At 34.2% G+C, this 25,465-nt stretch overlaps 1 protein-coding gene across 1 annotated transcript in view; it reads left to right on the top strand.

Annotated features, from left to right (window-relative positions):
- The window catches only part of SQLE (squalene epoxidase), a 43,456-nt gene extending 18,816 nt beyond the window's left edge, over positions 1-24,640 (top strand). Inside the window, exons 2-11 of the mRNA XM_074265802.1 lie at positions 5,243-5,495; positions 13,104-13,284; positions 14,430-14,526; positions 15,574-15,687; positions 15,781-15,952; positions 19,562-19,657; positions 20,977-21,119; positions 21,459-21,555; positions 23,274-23,361; positions 24,108-24,640. Of these exons, the coding sequence (XP_074121903.1) occupies positions 5,243-5,495; positions 13,104-13,284; positions 14,430-14,526; positions 15,574-15,687; positions 15,781-15,952; positions 19,562-19,657; positions 20,977-21,119; positions 21,459-21,555; positions 23,274-23,361; positions 24,108-24,297 (1,431 nt within the window). The 3' untranslated portion in view covers positions 24,298-24,640. The remainder of the gene's footprint in view (positions 1-5,242; positions 5,496-13,103; positions 13,285-14,429; positions 14,527-15,573; positions 15,688-15,780; positions 15,953-19,561; positions 19,658-20,976; positions 21,120-21,458; positions 21,556-23,273; positions 23,362-24,107) is intronic.
- The last annotated feature ends 825 nt before the right edge of the window (positions 24,641-25,465 follow it).

Raw genomic sequence — 25,465 nt, 5'->3', positions numbered from 1 at the left:
CAGGTAGGAAGTGTTAAGTGTCTGAGACCAGATTTGAATTCAGGTCCTCCTGACTTATCATACCTTCAGAATTTTGTCCTGAATCCTCTTTCCTTTTACTTCTGTATTATTACACTTTTATCTTATCTCATCTCTTATGAGTTTGTTTTCTCTATGTTAATGATTTTCAAATGTTCTTAACCATCTCTAACCTCTCCACTCACATCCTAGTAGAAGATGAGATTTTGGTTGGGACTTGAAGGAAGCCAAAGAAACCAACAGAGAGAATTGAGGAACCTTCCAGGCATAAGAGACAGTCAGAGAGAAGTGCCCAGAGCCAAAAGTTACTGTCTTGTTCTTGAAATAGAAGGGTTGCCACTGCCACTGTATGCAAGACTGGTGGGACTGAAGCAATCCCACAAATTCCATATCAGTTTTGGGGAAGAGAGACATAATCCTTATCTTCCCATTTAGTCCAAAGACATTGAATACAGAATAAAGCAGATTTTTATACGCCAAAAATAATCAAATAAGTCCAAAAAGTGCAATCAATTGTAACAAAAACAATTAACCAGGATACAAAATTAGGTAATCTAATTTCTAATTGTATCAAAGATTACAAAATGGGAGGGGGAAATAATAAATTTTGGTCCAGTTAGGAGATGAGCCCAAGTAGGTTTCAGAGTTCTTTACTGATAAACTGAAAATATGTTGACTAATTATATCCATCTGCATATAGGAAGTGGTATATGGTTTATATAATCTACTTTGTAACTAATTGAACTTTTTGGACTTGTTTTTGGGGTATAAAAATCTATTTTACGCTGTATTTAGGGTCTTTGTACTAACTGAGGGAGTCTGTAATGCCAGAGAAACTGAGGCAAGAGAGAGATTAGAGAGTATTTAATAATTTATTTAAAAGGGAGAGATTTACTGGGACCACATGAATCCATGGTTTGGTCCCAGGGCTGAATGAGACTGTCGTCTCCAAGAATCTAGCAAACAATGTGGGTTCTCAATGACATATATACACGTGGCTCAGATTCAGGGGGTAAACTGAGGCAAGAGCAGAGTCAGGGTGCTGAGAGCAGGAACAGGACTCTGACAGGGTGGGGCAAGCCACTGGAGATGGGATGACATAATCGGTGGAGGCACCCCCCACGTGGGGAGAGGCATCTTGATAAGACAGTGTCTGATATTCTTATAGTTTGGGATGGGGAGAGACATTCTGGTATTCTAAAATATAAGATCTGTTATTCTTATCAGATATTCTGATTAAGAGTGAGGGGAGGTATCAAATATTCTGATTAAAAGGGAGGGGGGAGGTTTCACTGGACTGAGCAGAACAATTAGGGAAACTGAATCAAGATAATTAGGAAAACTGAGGACAATAAAAGAGAACTGTGACATAAGTCCACTGATCTAATCTTTTTGAATGCCTAGCCAATAAATCACCTACTCAGATTGTTTGATTAGTTATTATTAATTTCCCAGTACACATATAATCTAAACATTGATCTCAAAGTCAAGATGTGTAGAGACAGCCTAAATTATATCATAGGTTTCTAAGAAGAAAAACAGGACAGAAAAAACTTAACACTACAATAAAAGAAAAAATAGAAAAGAATTACCCAGAACTTTTGAACATAGAAAATGAAATTCAATTGAAAGATGGCCTCCAGAAAAAAAATTCAAGGTCTGCATATTCCACATGGTTAAATTTAAAATTTCATTTTAGAAATAACAACTTCTACAAATGATCAGGAGAAAAACTTTCAAATACAAATGAAAGGAAATTCAAATGATGCAAGACTATTCCTCACTCCCTAGAAACTATAGTAGGGAATGGAATAAAGTGTTCCAAATAGCAGTGGAGCTCAGGATTCAGCCCTGTATGACCTACCCTGCAAATATGAGTTTAGCCATACATGAAAAAGCTGGATGGTAAATAATAAAATATATTGAAATATTTTTATAAAGGAAACCAGAACTGAAGATATTATTTGCTTATCAAACACTCCAAAACCAGAAATGCAGCAGAGTGAATAAATGAAGCCAAGGAGAATAGCAGCAGCAGTGAAAGAGAGACCAGTAAGAGATGTATGTCTAAATGTACACAGAGACAAGGGTGAAGATAGAAATCTGGTGGAGGTAACAGGGAAGATGCAGACAAGGAACATTATGGTTGGATCTGACAACACCCTACATATGAAGGTGAATCAATGGGGATTTTTTTTTTTTTTTTAGGACAAAGGAAAGTACATGAAGGGAATGGGGGCTGGGGGTGGGAATTCTAATAGGAATGTTTGCTGTATCTGGGTCATATGGTGAGCTCTGGGGTCTCAAAAAGAATAGAGCTTACTGAGGAGTGGGTGAGAAGGAGGGAGGAAAGGAGTGCAGGTGTGGGGGGTGAGGAAGACCTGTCATTTCATGGTAGGAAGAGTTTCCATAGATGAATGTTCCTATGAGTAGAGAAATATTGGTGTATGAAGGAAGATGGGAACCTTACCTTGAGTGTGGCCTTGGAGAAGTTAGTGCTTGAAAAATCTACTCATTCTACTGTTCCCTATCCCCTTTTCCCTGGGATAGGGGGAAATTGTAACTCCCAGGACAACTGGCACTAAGGGGAGTGGAGATACAGGACCCATGGAGGAGAGATTTTAAGACAAATAGGGGATATAAGGTATGTAGTGGGAAGAAGGGTCTTATGGAGCAGTGTCTTTTCTGACACCTGCAGTCATTGGCAATGTCCTGGGATTGAAGCACAATGACTAGAATTCAAAATGATGCATTTTCTAGATTGTTATGGAAGTGATATATTGACTAAGCTAGGCAAAATGTTGCTTCTCTCTCTGCCATCTTGATTTTGATCCTCTCATTATAGTTATAGATAGGCTTCTTGGCATCTGGCCTCATAGGTAAGATTCTCTGGTTCCTCTTGTTAGCTAATTTTGAGCCATTTGGGAAATCTTCCCATCCCATATTCTTACCCCCTCAAACAGTGCATTTTCTACTCTAGATTGGGGCGATACTGTAGCAGCTTTTAAAGACGACTTTCCAAATTTTCCTTCTCCTTTAAAATAAAAAAAAAAAAAAAACACACACACACACAGAAAAAGTCTTATCTGTGACAGATGTATTAGGGTTATTCTTAACTTTTATCAGATTCCAAAATATTTTATGAATGAGAAGGGTGAATAGTATCAAATTTTACATTGGTTCCTATCTTTGGGATTTTTTAGGTCAACTCTCTGTCTCCCACTTTAGGCTGCTTTTTGTGCTAGGAATAGGTTCCTAAAACGTTCATTTCTAAGTCCAAATCCATAGTTTCTTTTGGAATTTTGTTGAGTATTACACCAATATTCTTGGTATTACTCAGTTGAAAATTATTAACAACTTAAGTACATAAATGACATGCTTATTTTTACTGATGATATAAAGTCACTACTGTGACCTTCCTTGAACTTTAATTTATATGTGAGACTACTTGTACTTTTAGAATCAGTTCTGTTTCGTAGTTATCACATATTATATATTTGTGTATTGTCATATCTTACTGTGAGTTTCTTAAATTCAAGGACCAGTTGTCTTTATTTTATTTTTATTTCCTTCCCTGGTACCTAGCTTAGTGCTTTGCATGTATTGAGCATTTTACTAAGTAGCTGTTTAATGAGTGAATATATTGAAAAATACTTTGATAGACTAACCACAAGAAAAGAAATTTAATGAGACAAAAGTGACAGAGTTTTTCCCAGATCCATTTAAAGCTTTTTGAACATCCTAGTTCTGGTCTGAATTTGTGTTTGGTAACATTTGAGAATCAAAGACTTTTCCATGCTAGAATGAGGCATTTGAGTAGGATTTGAGTAGAGCTTGCTTACTTGGTGATTAAAGTTAAAGTTGGGGACAGCTGGTGCCATAGTACCTGGATGTTGGCCCGGAGTCAGAAAGCTGAAGCTTCCTTATTTCAGATCTGGCCTCAGACTCTTCTTAACTGGGAAAGTCATTTAACCCTGTTTGCCTCAGTTTTGCATCTATGTAATGAGGCAATGAAGAAAATAGCAAAATCACTCTAGTATCTTTGCCAAGAAGATACCAAATTAGGGTCAGGAGGAGTCAGACCTGACTGAAATGATTTCGCAGCAACAACATATAATAACAAAAGAATCCCAAACATAATTAGAAAGAACAAGGAGATTTCTATCTACCATTTTCTATTTGAAACTTGAATGGACTGCCTTGAAAGGTCATGAGTTCCCTGACCCTGAAGATGCCAGGGCTGGATAGCTAACAAGAGGGATTTTGTGGATGAGTACATTTATTCCACATGAATTTGGAGTTGATCACTTTTAGACTCGAGGGTTCTTGGACTCTAATACTGATTCCAATCATTCTGACTCTGAAAATTTATGGTTTTGACATCTTTCTGTTAAAACTAATGGTGTTTCTTAGAATCTAGTGCCTGGCATATATTTAGTGTATTGGATACATTCAAATATTTGTTGAATGAATGAATAAATAAAATTTGTACGCTACTCGGTTTTGGAAATCTCTTTCAAAACGAAGTTAACCATTGTCTTTTCCCTGGTTTTTAATTTCTTCAAATTATCACCTTAATAGTTTCCAAAAATATGTTTTAGAAAAAGAATGTTTTTATTTATTTGTAAATAATGTGTAATGTATTTATTTTCATTTATTTTGATTTAGAACTGAATAGTAAATTACTGTCCAAATTGCTTTGCTAAAAATTATGTTTTATAGTACCAACAACTCTTTAAGTTTGTTCTTTTAGTTTAAAACATTTCATGTAGAATAAAATTGCTTTACTAGCATTAAAAAGTAAAGTTAAAGTAATAATGACCTGGTTCTTAAATTTTTTTTACATTAATATTCAACTCCCATAGATCAGTAGTTTATTGTCAATAGCCTGTTGTTTTTAAGTGTTAGGGCAGTGGTCCTCAAACTTTTTAAATAGGGGGCCAGTTCACTGTCCCTCTGACTGTTGGAGGGCTGGACTGTATTAAAAACAAGAACTCAAACTGCCTCAGCCCATTTGCCCCATAACCTGGCAGGCCGCAGTTTGAGAACCCCTGTTTAGGTATAAAGTGCTCTTATTTTATAGGAGGGTGTGTGTGTGTGTGTGTGTGTGTGTGTGTGTGTGTGTGTGTGTGTGTGTGTGTGTGTGTGTGTATTGTGTTTTATCAGAATGACTGGGGAGAAGGGGGAAAAATTGTAATTCAGTATTGTCTCTTTTCTTACACAGGACAAAAAAGAAGTGGATGCTCCAGAGTCAACTCTTCTGGGAACAGTTGAACCTACCTTAGTGACTTCTGAGTGTGATCCAGAAGTTATTATTGTGGGATCAGGGGTACTTGGATCTTCTATGGCTGCAGTACTTGCCAGAGATGGAAGAAAAGTGACTGTAATTGAGAGAGATTTAAAAGAGCCTGATAGGATAGTTGGAGAATTGTTACAGCCAGGAGGCTTTCATGCTCTTAAAGATCTGGGTCTTGGAGGTAGGTATATATAATACTAAAATTCTAACTTTTCCCATTGTAACTTGAGGACATACAAAATTTTTGTGTTAGCTGCTTCATAAAAAATTCTTTTAATTGAATTAAATTCATTAAATTTCAGCTGTACTGAAAGTAGGCAATAATGGTAATACAAAAGGACTTATTAATTTGGGGAGATGACAAGAAGTTTTTGAAAGAAAGATTTGAAGATACTTTTTAGCCTCTTTGAAGTAGAAAAATGTTCTAGATAACAAGTTTTGTGATGGAGGGTAGGAAAAGACATCAGAGATATTGAGCAAATAGAATTAGTATATAGTATTGATTTTTAGTTCTCATATGGATATTACAGGTACTTAATAAAGGCAGAAATGAAGAGGAAATCAATATACAAGGGAATTGTTATGCCTGTTTTTAAGAAGGTATACATTAGCAGCCCTTTTTATGGTAGCAAAGAACTAGAACTGAGTGGATGCCCATCAGTTGGAAAATAGCTGAATAAGTTATAGTATATGAATGTTATGGAATATTATTGCTTTATAAGAAACGATCAGCAGGATAATGTCAGAAAAGCCTGGAGAGGCTTAAATGAACTGATGCTAAGTGAAATGAGCAGAACCAGGAGATCATTATACACAGAAACAAGATTATATGATAATCAATTCTGATGGACATGGTTCTTTTCAACAGCCAGGTGATTCAGATCCAACCTTGTGGTGAAGAAAGCCATCTGAACCCAGAGAACAGACTGTGGGGACTGAGTGTGGATTACAACATAGTATTTTCACTTTTGTCATCGTTGTTGTTTGCTTGCTTTTTTTTTTTCCTCTGAGTTTCTTTTTATTGATATTAATAAAGCCCAGTTCTTTTTCTTTTCTTTTTTTTTTTAATTTTTATTTTATTTTATAATTATAACATTTTTTTGACAGTACATATGCATGGGTAATTTTTTACATTATCCCTTGCACTTACTTCTATTCAGATTTTTTCCCTTCCTCCTCTAACCCCCTCCCCCAGATGGCAAGCAGTCTTATATATGTTAAATATATTACAGTATATTCTAGATACAATATATGTGTGTAGAACCGAATTTTTTGTTGCACAGGAAGAATTGGATTCAGAAGGTAAAAATAACAGTTTACATTCATTTCCCAGTGTTCCTTTTCTGGATGGAGCTGATTCTGTCCATCATTAATCAATTGGAATTGGATTAGCTCTTCTCTATGTTGAAGATATCCACTTCCATCAGAATACATCCTCGTACAGTATCATTGTTGAAGTGTATAATGATCTTCTGGTTCTGCTCGTTTCACTCAGCATCAGTTGATGTAAGTCTCTCCAAGCCTCTCTGTATTTCTCTTGTTGGTCATTTCTTATAGAACAATAATATTCCATAACATTCATATACCATAATTTACCCAACCATTCTCCAATTGATGGACATCCATTCATCTTCCAGTTTCTAGCCACTATGAAAAGGGCTGCCACAAACATTTTGGCACATACAGGTCCCTTTCCCTTCTTTAGTAGTTCCTTGGGGTATAAGCCCAGTAGTAGTATGGCTGGGTCAAAGGGTATGCACATTTTGATAACTTTTTGGGCATAATTCCAGATTGCTCTCCAGAATGGTTGGATTCTTTCACAACTCCACCAACAATGCATCAGTGTCCCAATTTTCCCACAGCCCCTCCACCATTCATCGTTATTTGTTCCTGTCATCTTAGCCAATCTGACAGGTGTGTAATGATACCTCAGAGTTGTCTTAATTTGCATTTCTCTGATCAATAGTGATTTGGAACACTCTTTCATATGAGTGGAAATAGTTTTAATTTCATCATCTGAAAATTGTCTGTTCATATCCTTTGACCATTTTTCAATTGGAGAATGGCTTGATTTCTTATAAATTAAAGTCAATTCTCTGTATATTTTGGAGATGAGGCCTTTATCAGAACCTTTAACTGTAAAAATGTTTTCCCAATTTGTTACTTCCCTTCTAATCTTGTTTGTATTAGTTTTGTTTGTGCAGAAACTTTTTAATTTGGTGTAATCAAAATTTTCTATTTTGTGATCAATAATGGTCTCTAGTTCTCCTTTGGACACAAACTCCTTCCTCCTCCACAAGTCTGAGAGGTAAACCATCCCATGTTCCTCCAATTTATTTATGATTTCGTTCTTTATGCCTAAATCTTGGACCCATTTTGATCTAATTTTAGTATATGGTGTTAAGTGTGGGTCCATGCCTAGTTTCTGCCATACTAATTTCCAGTTTTCCCAGCAGTTTTTGTCAAATAATGAATTCTTATCCCAAAATTTGGGATCTTTGGGTTTGTCAAAGATTAGATTGCTTGTTTGCTTGCTTTTTGTTTTGTTTCCTTTTTGATCTGATTTTTCTTGTGCAGCATGATAATTGTGTAAATATGTATAGAATATTTGCACACGTTTAACATATATTGGATTACTTGCCATCTAAGGGAGAGAAGGGGGGTGGAACAAGAAAGAGAGAAAAAAATTTGGAACACAAGGTTTTGCAAGGATGAATGTTGAAAACTATGCATATGTTTTGAAAATAAGGTTTTTTTTTTTAAAGGTATATATTGCTAAAGATGCACCATATCTATTTTTGTGGAGACTAAATTTTGATATAAGGAGAAAAGTCTGAAAACCATCTCAAGCTGGGTTTATTTATATGATTATTCTGAAATAATCTATCTTGAGGAAATTACTTTTGCATTTATAGTTTTTAGGATTTCCAAAGGTGCTAATGTACTAACTCTGATTATGTCATTAAAATAGTCACGTAATACAAAACCTGGAAAACACAATTTAAGTTTTTACTAGAGTAGTGAATAGCTTTGTTGCAGATAACTTAATCTTAATCTGTAGATTTACAAATTTTAAGAGGAGTTATGAATATCTATAATGATAGAATTTTCTGCTTGCCATAGAACACACACAGAATGGGCTGCATAAACTACTGAGAGCTCATTTTTAGAGTTCTAGTATCTACCTTTTGGTTACCTAATATAAAAATGACTATTTTGAAATCATAGGATTGAAATCTGGAAGGGATCACAAGTTTTTGTAAACTTCCTTATAAGGAAACTTGAATTCTCAAAAGGTGAAGAAATGTTCCATATGCAGTAATAGAGGCCATTTTCAAACCTAGATCTCTAATTCTTAAGTACAGGAATTTTGTCACAATTTCCTCTTATTTATGAAGGGAATTAGCTGCAGGCATCATAAAAGAGCAATAATCTTGCAGGTAAGAGAGTAGAGCAGAAAAGGGCTTAATCCTTGGGGTCAGATTAAAACAGAAAGTGTCAGATTTCTGCTGCAAGATTTAAATCTTGTTCATAAAAGTTGTCCATGGATCGATCCAGTGAGGTTCAAGGAGAGCAATTTTATTTATCTGTTCAAATTTGCAATTTTCAGTATCCTTTTGTGTAGAAAGAATTAAATTTATCTTGTATATTTAAAATTAGAAGATAATGCCCTTGAATTTGATTTTGTTTATGGAGACCTCATATTGTTTGTTTTCTTCTTCTACCTGATTTTAAACTGCATTATATGTTGGTGCTTCAGGAGTCAGATGTATTTGTCTCATGTAGAACATTGCTGGTCTCAGCAAATCTGCCACTTCACTTATAAACCATTAAAGATTTTAAAATATCAGAAAAAGTACATGTTATATTGGAATGATAAGCAATGTGAAGTTAAATGACCTGTGATCTTCTGTTGAGTAAATTTAATCCAAAAAAATAGTAGCAGTGATTTCTATGCTAAGTAACTTTTTTAAAAAGTTGGGATATTATTTTCATTCTGTAATACACTCTGTGTGTATATTCTATCATTGTTTATTCTTTGTCACTTAATGAACGCAGTTCTGCCAGAACTTCTTACATTAAGTACAGAGAGGCTCATTCTCACTAGGTTGACCATTTGATGATAAGTTCTTTGACCATGAAATAAAGAATAATACAAAACAATTTTCACTCCTTCTACTTCTGCAGTGACAATGGCACGGTGTTAGAAAAGAGAGCAGAGGCAGATAAGAATCATAGCTTTCACTTAATCCATAAACTCAAACTTGGTTGTTGATACTCTAAATGTAACCTAATATTAAATCTAAAATAAATCTAAATCAATCTTGATTTCATAGAGTTCTTGCTGTATGAAATAAACAAATGGATGTTGGAGCTAAATAGAAGGATAGTTTACAGGTTTCCTCTGTAGAATGACTGTTGAAGTTTTCTTAAACTAGAGGTGGGGACCTATTTGGCCCAAAGGCTGTATAACACCTGCAAAATCAATTGGCCAGGCACTATCAAGGCTATCACAGGGGACAACCACTTCCCACTGCTTTAAGTTGATACTTTTGTATGGCCTACTAAAATGGTCCTTGGCCAAAAAAAAAAAAGTTCCTCACACTCCTGCTTTAAATTTAGATTCTATCATTCTCAGTTGCTGGAATTAATTTTATCAAATGTTCAAAAACAATAAAAACATTTTATGAGAAGTTAGGGTGTGTTTTTAAAGACTGTCATGAAAATAATTTCGGATTATGAATCAACATTCCTTCAAGTCCGAGCTAAAATCCAACAATTCCACAGGAAGCCTTTCTATCTTATCCCTTTATTGACTGTTTTCTTGTTTATCTTGTTTATATATAGTTTGTTTGTCCATAGTTGTTTGTATGTTTCATTTTAGTTTGTGAGCTCCTGGAGGACAGAAATTATTTTTTACTTAGGAATAAAAAGGCAGAGATCTGTGGGTTACAGAGAAACCTCATGCCTAGGTATTATGATTCCTTTCTCTGAAAAAAATAGACATTGAAAGACGGGGTATTTGTTAAATAATAAACAAAAATTGAAAGTGATTATATTTTAATAGGCAGTAAACTACCTTTTACTTATATGAGAGTCGTTCCTGAGTCCACTGTACTTCTTAGAGCAAAGATCAGAATTATTCTAGTGTCTTTTAACATTTAGAATATTAATGAAGAAAAAATTGCCAATGAAACAACTCAGTTCTGACTAAATTGAACATGAAAGTTCAGTACTGGGTAAAAGGAAGGACATGTGCAGAGACCAATTTCATATATAAGTTTAACCAATGAAAATCATCTTAACAAGAATACTAAGGAAACTAAAAAGCCCTTTAAATTTGTGGAACAGAGAACTCACAAAGGCCTCACCAGTGAAAAACATGTACATGTTTCAAAGATACAGAACTATCCAGAAGAGTAAAACAAATTTAAAGAGACCTTGATAAGAGACTTAAATGAGTAAGTCATCCTAAAAACTCATTTGTTCATTGAAGAATGAAATTTAGAAGGAAAAAAAAAAAAAGGAAAGGCTTTGCAAAGATTTTTATAATTAAGTTCTTTTTATCATCATCAAGTTCCAAATGTGTTTAGAAACCTGCTAGAAAGGGCACTAAAAATGAAGGGGGGGAGGAAGAGCTGAAGTATACACAGAATAGATTTTTATTGGAGAGGACACAATTAAAGGCATTGAGAATTGATTTACAAATATCTAAAGGGAGAAGAAGATGCCGTAGTACTAGAAAAAAAATCTTGAACCTTATTAATTTCCAAAAAAGGTGACTGAAAAACAATATTAATTGCTAACATTAAATACCATTTTCCCATCCACTTAAAATTTTTTTGAGAATTATCTGCATGTGCACCAAGGGCATTGACAGTGAGAGTATTGGTAGAGAAGAGAGGATTTTTCTAAATTTTCTAAAGAAGACCACATTTTTATTATTAAACGATTGACTGAAAGATGTAGAGGATACAAAATCCCACTATGGTTGTTAATTATTAAAAGGATTCTGAATTCAGTAGAGCAAATTGCTGTTTTCCAACCAGATGCTTCCCATATCAGTGTTATTCAAATTTATTTGTTCAAGGTATAGCAAAGAATATCCTGTTTGACCTTGTCCTAGGGATCAGAGAAGGCATTAAAATAAAAGACCTTCTTTTTATTCCCTCCATAACACACATCTGTTTAGTATAAGTGTTTTTATTTACTTCTGCAATGTTTTGTACTTACCTGTACAAAATGTGTGTATTTTCTTCATTAGAACGAAAGGTTTTCAAAGTCAGGGACTGTTTCCACTTCATTTTTGTTTCCTCAAAGCCTAGCCCAATTTTGGCATATAATTTGTGCTTAATAAATGTTTATTAATTGACTGAGATAAACCATTATTGCAGTGATAGATGAGATCCTGTGTAGAGTCTTTAAGTTAAAGAGAATTTTGTGGGTGATGAGTTTCTCAAGAAGCTCCTGATATTCTGGTTACATCAATCCTTAGAACATTGCAGTCTCCTAGAAGAGATCAATAGCCATTCGCAAAATTTCTGCCTAACTGTTGTCCAGATTATGACAATGTAATTAGATGGACCATTTTTAGAACTTATCTTCTATTGTGATATTCTATTTTTGTTGTGGTTCAATTGTGTCTGACACCAGAAAAAGATACTAGAGTAGTTTGCCAGTAGTTTGCCTTTTCCTCCTCCACCTCATTTTACAGATGAGGAAACTGAAGCAAATAGGGGTAAAATGACTTGCCCAGATCACACAAGTGTCTTGAGGCTAGATTTGAACTGGGGAGGGGAAAGGTGCCTCTTTGTTAAGGACCATGCCTAAATGAAGGGGCGGGTCAATTCTCCCAGAATCTCCACTGCTGTGAATCATAACACTTGAAGGAGTTGCAAATCAGCCTTTACTGACACAGATGTTCCTTGTGGATTCAGAATGAGATAAATTGGAGGCTGAGAGAAGAGGAGAGAGGTCGGAGAACACAACTGCCTCTCAGTCTCCTTGTATCATCATCATCCTCTCACATGAAGAGATCCATTCTACAGTCTGAGTTAGACTTTCAGCAGCCACTGGCAGGTGGCTGCTGTATCACAACAACTCCAGGCTCTGCCCTCTGTCCACTGTACCATTTCTATGTATAAAATGTAGTGAAAAATACCCCAGAGAAGGGCTAAATTGCCCTCAGAAGTTGGTGACATTCTTTCAATTAGCCCAGACTTCTTCCAAAAACAAAGGCCTATCTTCTAAGGGACAACATTCTATTCCTGTTGTAGGTCTTAGGGAACTACTGTTTCTAAGAAATTAAAAATGTGTTCTCCATAGAGGGCAATGGAGAGGTTTGTGTTGGGTTTCAGTAGCCTTAACAGCCAAGAAACCTGAAAGAACTGGATTTAAAGAATGTCATTTGAGGACTATAAGTGCTGGAAAGCTCATTGATCACATGACAAGATCAGATAAACAGCTTGAATGGACCACCTCAGTGCTGCCCTCATTGACAGGTCAGGAGCAGGGGAGGAAGGCCTCTGGCACACTGCTGGGCCCTGCAGACCGAGCACAGCTGTGCACGTTCCACCCTCGGCAGATTCAAGCAAACTTCCAGATCGTTATCAGATCCATTTGAGTATTTGTAGGTTTTACATCAGCAATATAATCCGTGTCCCCTGTGGATTGCAGTTCTTCAAGGACAGAGAATGACTTAAACTTCCTTTGTAAACCCCTCAGAGTCCTTAGCATGGTAGCCCCAGAGTGGGCACAGCTGAATTTGTTGAATGCGATTGTTCCATAGATGCAGTGGAAGACATCGATGCTCACATTGTCCATGGCTATATAATTCATAACCAAGGGTGCAGGGAAGAAGTTGAAGTTCCATTCCCACACACACCAGACAACGAGGTGAAGAGTGGCCGAGCATTTCATCATGGACGCTTTATCACCAGTCTCCGGGCGGCAGCTATGGCAGAACCCAAGTAAGACTATAGCTGAAGGTATTTAAGTTCGGTCACAAAGACACTAGTACTTATTACTACTACTGACATCTGGTAATCATTTTGCTTTAGTACAAATATTAAATTAATTTTCTTAAGTGATTTCTATGGCAGATATCACAATCTACTAGATCTATGATATCAAAAGTGTGCCTCTTTCCTCTGCTGGAGAAGATCACAGCCCTTGTAGGCCTTTTCATGCTGCATAATTCTTGTTTTTTTTTTTTTTTTTTTTTTTTAATAAATCCACTATTGAGTAACCATCCACCCAATGTGCTAAAGAACTTTGGTTCTTTTAATATCTAGGAACTAGCAGTGTATCATTTAGGTTATTAAAACATATAACATTAAATACAGTACAATTTAATTTTCAGGGGATTTCATCTATTCTTGGATTCATGGATCTAGATATGAAAAGAGATCTCAGAGGCTATTTATTACATTTATTACAACCTCCTCATTTTGCAAGGGAGGAAACTGATAACTAGGCATACCATAGAGAATTCTCTTTTGACCAATAATAGCTCACAGTAATATAGCACTTTAATGTTTCTTCCCCCCATGTCTTTATGAGGAAGATGGTACAGATATCATTATTCCCATTTTGTAGATAACGAAGCAGATTGAGAAAATCACTTATCCATGGTCATTCAACTAGTAAATGTTCAAACAATAATTTGAACTCTGGTTTCTTACAAATTCTGTGTACTTATTGTTACCTGAAAAAAAAAAAAAGTTAGTTTCTATGCATCATTATTTTAAGTTTTAAAATATGTGAGATAAAGGACATTAGAAAAAACATATAAATGAAATTCCCAACTAATTTTCATACTTTACATTATGTATTTTTAAATTACTGGACTACTAGGCTAAAAAAAAAGTTTTGGTTAAAGTATGTCATTTTTATATTTTTCTTTAGAAAGGTTGAATGAAATAAATTATGTTGCTTCTTATGTCTAGAGTTCCAACCGAGAGTGCCTCTATGTAAATAAAATCAGGTTCTAATGAGTTAGAATGGGAAAGTGAAAAGGAATTTATCAAAACTAACCTAAGTTTCTTAGAGTGTTCATTGTTTTAAAACAGTAAAAATCTTTTCATTTTTGTTTCTTTTTCTATTCTTTCTTTAGTACAAAGTACATTGAAGGAGCTGTGATGAAATTGCTAGAAGAAGATGATATTGTGGTGGGAGTTCAGTACAGAGATAAAGAAACTGGAGATGTGAAGGTGAGGTTTATCAAATGCCTCTTCATAAAAAAGATGGTAAATACTTTTTATAATAAAAAGCTCATCTGTTATTCACTTCGGATTTTTATTAGTCACTTTTTAGTATTCTCTGGGCACTAGAAGGTTCTAGCCATAAGAAAAGAACATATTTTAAATTGACACATATTAATCATGTATCACCTATATTTTTCCTTCTAAATTTATGAGGCTCAAAAAGCTCTTGAGACAAGATTTTATAATGATAGTGAATCTGAGATCAGAAATGGATTGTGGTAGAGGAGTTGGGGAAACTGGACTTTTTTTTTTTCCAAAGGAAGGGTCAAAGAAAGAAAAAAGTGAAGAAAGAATGTATAAACATCATATTAATTAGAGTCTCTAGTAAAACAACACCATTAAATAGGTCCTGAAATACTTTGGTGTTAGCTCCTTTGAGGAGAGACAGAGGGAGAGAGGGAAAGGGCTTCTAAGATGGATCTGGTAGTCTTTTCTGTGCTTCTTTTTAGATGAACTTGTTGCTAAGTCTCCTTTCCTTTCCTTTTCTTTTTTTTTTTTTTTTTTCTGAAGACATAATTCTGTGGAAGATTTCTTAAGGTTTGTTCTTTCCTTTATTAGAGGAAGTAAATCTATTTAAGCCAAATGACTTTATAACAATGAAATAGTTATTTAAAGCAATTATTTTTTAACATAGTTTGAGGAGAAAAAAATTGTGAAATATCCTTGTAAATTGTAAAAAAAAAAAAAAAAATTGACCTGTTCCAATTATCTTGACCTAATCCAATAATCCTCATATTTGTTTTAAGATCTGAATGGTTTAAATGTTTTTGTTGCAGAAAGCCCTCAACCTTTGGATTCTATGATGGTTTGATAGAGTTAATACTTTAAAAAGAAAGATCCTTAATCTTTTTAGCTAGACAAAATATTTTTTTTTAATAACAATATCATTAGATATGAAAATCACAAATAACAGGGATTTGCATTTTAATTTAAAACATGTTTACTGTATATTTGGTGTCATTTTAAGTTGACAGATGTTAATTTATGTCATAGGAACTCCGTGCACCATTGACAGTTGTTGCAGATGGGCTTTTTTCCAAGTTCAGAAAAAATCTGGTCTCCAATACAGTGGCTGTCACATCCCATTTTGTTGGCTTCCTTATGAAGGTAATGTAAGAATGTAACTAGAGAAGAATTAATTGTACTTTGAAGTTTTAGAAAATAATTAAAAGATCATTGGTGTGTTTTTTTTTCCCCTAGGATGTGCCACAATTTAAAGCAAATCATGCTGAACTCATTTTAGCAGATCCTAGTCCAATTCTCATCTACCAGATTTCATCCAATGAAACTCGGATTCTTGTTGATATTCGTGGAGAAATGCCAAGAGACTTAAGAGATTATATGGTAGACAAAATTTATCCACAATTACCTGGTAAGAAAAGAATCTGTTTTCTTTTATTACAGTTTGACGTAAAATCTTACCAAAAACAACCAAAGAATTATTGTTATTATTGGGGTTGTTGTTTCCCACTTCCTTGGCTCCATTTCTTAATTAAATTGTATCTAAACAATGCCAAATACATGACCAAACTGGGGGGGAAATTGGTCAAGATGTTTCATTGTTATGTCTAAATCTGTAACTTAAAACTAGTTTAACCAAGTAATTAGAAGAAAGTTTGTGGTATGATTTCTATGTGCTCCCAGAAAGTCCTATTATAACTAAATTGTCATTTTCATCTGATATCTCTGATTTATTACTGGTGCTTTTATTAAAGTTGTTAGGCATGGTCAATATTCATTGTTCTCTAGAGTATTGTTTGCTCAGTTGAAACTTGAGCTTATTTAATTAATGTCTATTTCATTCAGAAATTCTTTATTTGGGAAATATAGGGGAAAAAATCAGAGTATTTACTTAAGGGTTCTTTACTAACATCTAGTTCACACCTCTAGTTTTATGGAGCAGAAAGTGGAAGTCAAATTTGTCATTAGTTTTGAATAAATGTGCTTTAAAGTAATTAGTTTTGAGGGTTTTTTGGCAGGAGAAAATACAATTTTGTCAATACCCATACATGTAACAAATCGTTATAAATACGTTAACTAAAAGTGATTTTACCTTTTAAAACTAAAACTTTTTATGGAAATATAGGTTTCTTTAGGGAAAAATTAAGTGAATAAATTTAAAATTCTTCATAAGATTTAAGGCTAGGAAGAAGCTTAGTGATTACCTTGTTTTACTTTACAGATGAAGAAATGAAGAACAGTACCTAAGGACTAGGTCTGGGATTTGCACCCAGGTTGCCTATTTTCCATTTATTATAAAATTAAAATCCCTAATAGATATTTGCTCTTGTTCCAATTACTATGTTAAAATTTTATTTTTATTTTATCCTGTTGACAGATAGTTGCATTTTAGAAAAATCATATGAAATGCCAAATTCACCCTTCCCTATTTTTACACATATAAAACCTCAATACAGTCTATGATTCTCTCTGTCATCTCTCTGTCTCATTTATAATGTGACCTTTATTTGCAAACTTTCCGCAATTATATCAGTATAGTGACTCTCTTTAAAGCTTGTTTAATGTAATATTATTTCCCTTGAGACTTTTTGAGCTTTTATTCCTCCAAATGAATTTTATTATTTTTCCAGCTTTATAAAGTAATATTTTGTGATTGGTATGTCATCAAATAAATTAAACAGTATTGTCATTTTTTTGGTTGGCTCAGCCTAGGCCATTAGCAATTAATATTTCCCAATTATTTGGGTCGATATTTCCTTAAAGAAATTTTGTAGTTGTATTCATATAGCTCTTGTGTGCCTCAAGTATCTTTACACAGTTATTTTAAATGGCATTTCACTTCTGTTGGATTTTTTGGATAATATACAGAAATACAGACTATATATGAGTTTATTTTATGTTTTTAAACTTTGCTGAAGTTTCAGTTAATTTTTAGTTGCCTCTAGGATTCTCTAAATATATACTATCAGGGGGCAGCTAGGTGGCGCAGTGGATAGAACACCAGCCTTGAATTCAGGAGGACCGAAGTTCAAATCTCATCTCAGACACTTAACACTTCCTAGCTGTGTGACCCTGGGCAAGTCACTTAACCCCAGCCTCAAATAAATAAATATATACTATCATATCATATACAAAAAAGCAGTATTTTGTTTCCTCTTTGTGCTTATTCTTTTAGTTTTTTTAATTGATTTGTTGCTATCTATCTAGGCTTTTAAAAATTCACAACTCAAAAGACATTCAAAAGGTTTTAAGTGTCCTGTGGATCAGGTTTTATACCAGGCACTGAATATTATAAAATAAACAAAAACTCACAACATAAAATAATCTCTTCTTAAGGAACTTTTATTCTGTTAAATTGTCCTCAGCCAGTTAAACAATTTTGAAATTAAATTTTCAAATTTATGTTGAAAACAGTCTTTTCTTTATATATCTTTATCTAATTGCCCAATTTTTCTATTATTAGTTCATTTTTTCTTGTCCATAAACCACAAAATGGTCTACCATGAATGCATAGGCAGGAAATTATAATTTCATAAGATTTATATAGTATGGGAAGAATTCTTGAGCTTATAGGGATGGAGATATTCCTTCTCTCATAATTTGGCTTTCATAATTCTCAAACTGAATTATTGCACATATCGCCCCCCCCAAAAAAAAGATTCTTTTAAAAATTGAATCGGAATTATAGAACTGGATATTGTCATTAAGGATTATGTAGATTTCTCCTTCATTTTATGGATGAGGAAACTGAAGCCTAGAAAGGTTTGTAATTTTATAAGTGTCATGTATTTGTAGAAATAAAGATAATATTTGCCCTCAAGAAGCTTACATTCTTATAGGAAAAGGCCATCCAAACCTCATTTCTCTCCTGGCTATACTCTATCCCCCTTCTTTTTTTGGCCTAGCTCCTCATACAGAAGTCTCAGGCCAGCCATGTCTCTTTGACTGAATGGCTCCTCACAAAACTTCACATTTAAAGAACAAGCCCAAACCAGCTGTGTAATGTTCTCTTCTCTAAGCTGTAATCGTTCTCTGGGAGCAGATTTCTTGGGGAGCTTCTGGAGGCAGCCTTAGTTTTCAGTTCAGTTTAATAATCCCAAATGCAGCCAGGAGTCCAAATCCTTTTACTGTCTCTTTCCAAATCTTATCTCCTTCACTTGGGGCTCGGCTAGTTTTCTGGAGGCCTTCCAGATCTTGGTTTCAGTGTTCTCCACAGGACAGCCTGCCACCACTTCTCTGTCTTCCTTCGTTCTGCCCAACTTGTGAATCTCCTTGACTGAATCCTGACTCTGAATCTCCAAGAGTGGGATTGTGTGTTTCTGTGGGCTTGTGAATCTCCCAGAAATCAATCCTAGTTGTTTATGAATCTCCCAAAGTCCATGAGCAGGCTTTTCCTTTCCTCCTTATATATCTCTGTAAAGGTGTGAAGTCTAATGTGTGAACCAATGAATGAACTCCTTTAAAGGTGTGAACTAGTACATTACCTTGTCTCATGTTCTGGCCCTTAACATCTCCTTGTAGGATCAGATCAATCATACTGAACCAGGCTAACTTAGATAATTATTGTCTCTATCCATTCCAGAGACTTAGCACCTTGTAAGAATCCTAACACAGCTGTGTCTCCTTACTCAACAGGCTGTATCCTGGACTTTATCATTGACTACTTCCCATCTCATCCCATTCAGCTTCTTTTTGTGGGTTGTCTTTTCCCATTAGAATGTAATTATGATTTAATTTTTAAAGGAATCTTTTAAAAAAGAAACTTTTTTTTTGATGCCATTAGTTCAAAATCCAAGAGTTCTTCTCAGGTTCTGTATCATCGTCAATGCTTCCATTTGAATATATTTTCGAAGCTGTCATTCTTAGGTTTTGTTGTGTATATATTTAATTCTTCCTTTGAAGTCTAAACAAGATACTTTATAACCGTCATATGGTTTAGGAAATTATTTGATAAGAAGTATGAACATTTGAAAGTGAACTATCTTAAAGTGATATAAATGTCTGTCTGTTTTTATTGCAGAGTATATAAAAGAACCTTTCCTTGAGGGAATTCAGAATGATCGTTTGAGGTCTATGCCTGCAAGTTTCCTTCCTCCTTCACCACTAAACAAAAGAGGTATATAATTTAGTAAAACAGATTTTTAGAAAATAGTCAGGTGACTAAATGGGATGTACTTATTAAATGTCTATTTATCTAGCAAATTACTCAGATGTATTAATAATTAAGTAGAATTGAACTGCAGTTACTCATCTCCAGATTACTTTAAACATTTTTACAGTAAAGATGTTGCAGGACAAGCAGCAATAAGGAGTAAGAGATTGGGAGGTAAAGCCTGATAGATTTCAGCAGTTCTCTACCACTGCCATCTTTCTCTGTTTCCTTATTTTTTTTCCCCTTCTTAATTGCTAGCTCTGCCTACTATGGCTTATCCTGCTTTGTCTTCTTAGGACAAAGTGAGAAGCAGAAGTGGGTGGCATTTTAGACAGCAGGAAGGAAAAGAGGAAATGGCCAGAAGTGGTTGTGAATGTCCTTTATCCTGTATAAGAAGAATATTAATAAGCTGAAGACTCAGCTTTTAATAACAAAATGGAGGTACAGGTTTAGGTTACTCTGTTAGGTTCTTGTCTGCATCAGAAAACTTATGGGGAAGGAAACAAATTAAGTTTAGATTCAGTTTGGTTTTATTCTGTCCATATAGTTATTCAGAGATAGCTTGATTTAAATTTTATTATTAAGTATTTAAACACTATTTTAGTTACCTCATTATTTTCCAAACTACTTCCTGTCCAGCTCTGGATATTTCTAATCAAACTTAATTTTTTAAGATTTAGTCTTATCTTACAATATTGCTTGTTTATTATCAGAGCAAAGATTTTTTTTGAGGGAGGAAGCTTTATTTTCCTCTTTTAGGATGTGATACATTGCTTTAATAATCTATTTTTATGAGGCTTCTTTCAAAGAGTATTGACTTTGAATTGTTGAAGATTTTTGACTTGCTAAAGTTAAGCTAAAGCCTAACATATAATGATAACATATCATTAGTTTTAAAAATTTATAATTGAGAATCCCTATTATTATGAAGCATGGATTCCCATGTGCATATCCTTGTCTTCAGGAGTCTGATTGTATAAATAGGCTCATAATAAACTTAATTGAGCAAAAACACTCTGGTATTCCTTGATTTGAGGTATTCCTGTAGTTTTCATTTACCAAAATACATTATTGAGTTATAACAGATTATAAAATGTTTAATGTAAAATTATAATGTGGGTAATAAATTCTTGAAAATTGACTAAAAAGATTTCACCTGTAATTCTTAAAAAATTTTTCCTCTATACCCTTTTCTTGTTTTCTAAGAGCAGTTACTAAAGATGAACAGAATAGTGATGATAAAAGGTTGCTACAGATGATCATTTCTTTGTTTTTTGGGGCAGGTGTTTTAATTTTGGGAGATGCCTATAATATAAGACATCCTCTTACTGGTGGGGGAATGAGTGTTGTTTTCAACGACATAAAAATATGGAGGAGACTGCTAAAAGATATTCCTGACCTGTATGATGAGAGAGCACTTCTCCAGGTAAGCAGTTTCATCCTGGTCTTCAGAGGAACATGCCTTTTCTGGGCATTTCAAGGATTTTAGAACCATTGTGTGATCTTTGTTTTGTGTATTCTGTTCCATGATAAAAGAGATTTGTATTTTCTTAATGTCCTCCTCAGGAATGACTGTAGGCTAAATAATGTAAATCCATGCTTATGAGTGACAGCCCAGCTCTAGAAATGATTGGAACTAAATCTGTTGTACCATTTGTCAGAGATAAACAACATGTCCTCAGTTTGGGGAAAATAGAAAATCACAATTTACTTTTCTTTTTCATTCTTACATTACAAAAGATCCACTTTTTTCTCCTTTTTTTAGGCCCAAAATTTATTCTATCGGTCAAGAAGAAAGTCCCATTCATTTGTTGTAAATGTTCTTGCTCAGGCTCTTTATGAATTATTTTCTGCCACAGATGGTAAGTGATGGATTTTAATCCTGGAATGTTAAAATGAAAGAGCCTTAGAGCTCTATCATAAGCCTCATTTTACAGGTGTGTAAATAGAGACCTTCTGTTAAATGACTTGTCCAAAGTTATGAAACTAAGAAATGGCAACTGAGTCTTCACTCCCTGCGAAAATTTTTCCCCCCCAATACACTTTAAATGTAGCATCAGTTCTTTGATTAACATAGGAAATGGAGAAAATCCCGTTATTCTAAAGATTTTGTGTATTGTGGGCTAAATCAAGCCTCCTAATGCAAAATGGTGCTCTGTGATTGTGATGAAAGAGCAGACTTCAGATGGCCCCTGTGTTGTGTTATTGATCCCCCTTTTCTGGGTAACTCTCTATGACCGTCCAGCAGAGGAAAAAGAAGAAAAGTCAACTTCTTGGAGTCAGGTATTAGTTTTGGTTTTGTAATTGTATTCTCAGTCCTTAAGACAATGTCTTGTATATAATCACTTGAAAAGTTTTTGCTAATTTGAAAAAGGGAAATTTCTCTTTCAGAATCTGAGCCTCTGGGTTTCATTTTTCATCCATTTCATGGAGTATCTTTTCTATGCTTTGTCCACTTCAGGATAGCAAATGCTTTTCATTTAAGCACATAAACATTTTACCTGTAGTGAGAAGGAATCTTTGAATAAAAACTGTGGACTGATTAGGTAAATTTCAGTTATTCTGTATTGTAAATTTGCATAGGTTTAATAGAACATTAATCAGTTGCCTGCAAAAACTATAATTTCCATCATCCTCTCATATGATTGATTTTTTTTTTTTAGACATTATTCTTGGGGTCACAACTTTTCTTGGTAGGTTAACCCACTTTAAAGCTGCACATTTTCCTTCTCTTTCTCTGTATCTGTCTGTCTGTTTTCTCATTTCTTTCCTCTCTTTTCACCTCTCTTCCTCCATCTCCTTGGAAGAGTAAAGCTCTTTTCAGTTTAGGACCTAAGTTTGCTTCTCAGGTTCAAGTTAAAATTACTCTGAACCCTGAGTAGCCCCAGAAATTCCTAGACCTAGTTGTTCTTCTGTTCTTTCTTTTTCTGCTTTCCTACAAAGCGGTAATTCAAAGTGTTTCCAGTCTTCTGCTTATCTTGATTTTTTTCCCCCTCTATTTTGAAACCCTCTGGGTTTTTATATCTCTGTTCTTCTCCCCTTAACTCCTCTAGCAAGAGTAGCCAGCTTTATATCTGAATATATGGTCTGTCTCTACTTTCTGGGGAAGTCATATTTTCAGATCTTGTTTTACCTCAGAAGTAGTTCACACAGTAGACTAGTATATGTACAACTCAGTGCTTATTCGGTTTCTCAGTTGCCAGCAAGGCATGTCAAATCTAAGATTTTTCTACTTGTAGCATTGTGTATTAAAAGTAGACCTCACAAATAATTCTTTAGAAAAATAATCGGATCCTTGCATAGCAATTACATTCTAGTGATCTAGGAAATGAAGGAGAGCTTATTTTGATGAACAAATGGTAAAAGCCTTTTTTTATGAATTCTTATCTGATAATGTAGATAAAATTTGCAAGAATGGGTTAGCAAAATTGTGAGTAGGAAATTTTTTGTATCATCAAGTCTTGATTATAATTATTATATTCTGATAAGTTATTATGCTTCGTTTTTAGCTTTTGAATATTATTGTGTTGATTGATACATGAATGTTTTGATTAAAGATAATTTTAAAATCATATTCTAGAAACGCTACATCAGTTAAGAAGAGCATGTTTCTGTTACTTCAAGCTTGGTGGACAATGTATTGCTGGTCCAGTTGGGTTACTCTCTGTGTAAGTTGTATAAATTTAAACATCACACAAATTAATCATTTTATGCTTGGTTTAACCAGATTTAATTATTAGCATAGATTATGCATGATGTCCAGTTTTCTTGATCATACCTTTTGGCTATATTTTTTTGCTCAATGCCTTCATTAGAAGATGGGCCAAGAACATTGAGAAAAATCTGTGAACATCTGTTGTGGTAAAGGTTTTAAATAACATCTATGACTAATTTGAAGATTTTTGATTACCTGTCGTTTAATCCATAATATCCATTTTGTTGTTACCACTATCGTTGGGTATTTTTAAGTATAATTATTTCTAAGAATATGTTCCTTTAAAAATTGGCTGGAAAATGAAATTGTTAACCCTTTTTCACAAATTTAAAAGTTTATGTATATATTAGAATTTATATAAAGTTGTTATAAAAAAAGTTATCTTTAAGGGTCTATGCCTCTTAGCTGATTGAAGCCCAAGTCTCTAAGAAGCTTTGTCTTATATCCAACTATCAGGAGTCACAAATTATTTAAATTGTAAAAGAATTGCAGTGTTTTTAAAACTTGGGTTTCCCAAAACAAACCAAGTGTCCCTATCATTAAGGTAGGAAAAAATGTGCAGTGCTAAAAATTCTTTGAATTGGGAGAATAGCTGATTAATTTAAAAGGTATCATAATTGACACCCTATTGAATTTTTTTTAAATAACCTTAAACAACTCAGTCTTTCTAATATGTGATTTTTGTTGTTGTTTTTATAGATTGTCACCTGATCCCCTGGTGCTAGTTGGACATTTTTTTGCAGTTGCATTGTACGCTGTTTACTTTTGTTTTAAGAGGGAACCCTGGATTACAAAACCACGAGCCTTTATCAGCAGTGCTGCTGTCCTTTATAAAGCTTGCTGTGTCCTGTTTCCTCTCATTTATTCAGAAATTAAATACTTAAGTTAAACTTAAGGGAAGCCCACTGGAGAATGAATACATGGAATTCACCAAGCCTTAAGAGACTTCTGGGAGGACTTGTACTGCTGAATGCTATACTATTACTAAAACACAGACACATGGGCAAGATGGGGATTAATTTGTTTTTGATCTTCCTTGTGTATGTAAACAGTTGTAAATAAATGTTTTGCTTTGCGATTAAAATGAAGATTGTTAGATATCTAAGAGAAATGATTGTTAAATCACAAATCAGTCTTATGTTCTGATAGTGAGAACATGTTTTCTTTTGGGATCCATTATGTTTAGTATGTGAAAATGTTGACTATGCAAATAAACTAAATGAAGATTGAAATCTTATGTTTTTGCTTCTTTATATTGATGCTTGCATCTAAGTCTCCAAAAGAAAAGGCAAAAATGTTGGTGTTTTCCATAGACTAAACAGTGTAAAATTGGAGATCCTTGAAAACTTTTGTAGGAAAAAAATTTTTTTCTGGATTATTTCTAATCTATCTTGTCTATTGCTTATTTGTACATGATTATTTACGTGTTGTTTACCCCATTGGACTGTGATCTCTTCCAGGGCAAGATTGCCTTTTACCTTTCATTTTTGTCCTTTCAGTGTTTGGTACAATACCTGGCACATAGTAGGTGCTTAATAAATGTTTGAGGACAATACTTCAGGACCTAAATGCATATGTATACTTACATTCAAAATAAGGATAATTAAGTATTCTTGAGATTTTAATTTAAAAAGAAATATTACTGAAAGTTAACAAAATGGCGACTCGTGGTTTTGTACATGGCAATGGAAAAGGTGTTTGGATTTGATTTTCAGAGAGGATAATAATATCAGGAGGGAAATGTCTTGACTTGCAGGTGAATTGATTTTAAGTGAAACAGCTATTTAAGTCATCAGTTTAACTCATTTGAATCCAGTGGCAAGACATAGATCAAAATGACTATGGATGGCTCTCAGTGGAAAGGCTACACCTTGTTCAAAATAAGAAATCATTAGAAGGTGTGGTGGAGTAATATTAACCGAAGTTTCCATGCTCCTATAGGGTTTGCCAAGCACTTTACTACATTATCACATTTAAGCTTCATTGCATATCAATGCTATAAGATACTTATTTGTGTCAAAATCCCTAAACCTGAAAGAAGGGCAAGGGAAGACCAG

This window comes from Sminthopsis crassicaudata, chromosome 1, assembly GCF_048593235.1.
Source record: "Sminthopsis crassicaudata isolate SCR6 chromosome 1, ASM4859323v1, whole genome shotgun sequence".
Classification (NCBI taxonomy): Eukaryota; Metazoa; Chordata; class Mammalia; order Dasyuromorphia; family Dasyuridae; genus Sminthopsis; species Sminthopsis crassicaudata.
The sequence above is the reverse complement of the archived record's forward strand: the minus strand, read 5'-3'. Positions and strand labels throughout refer to the sequence as shown.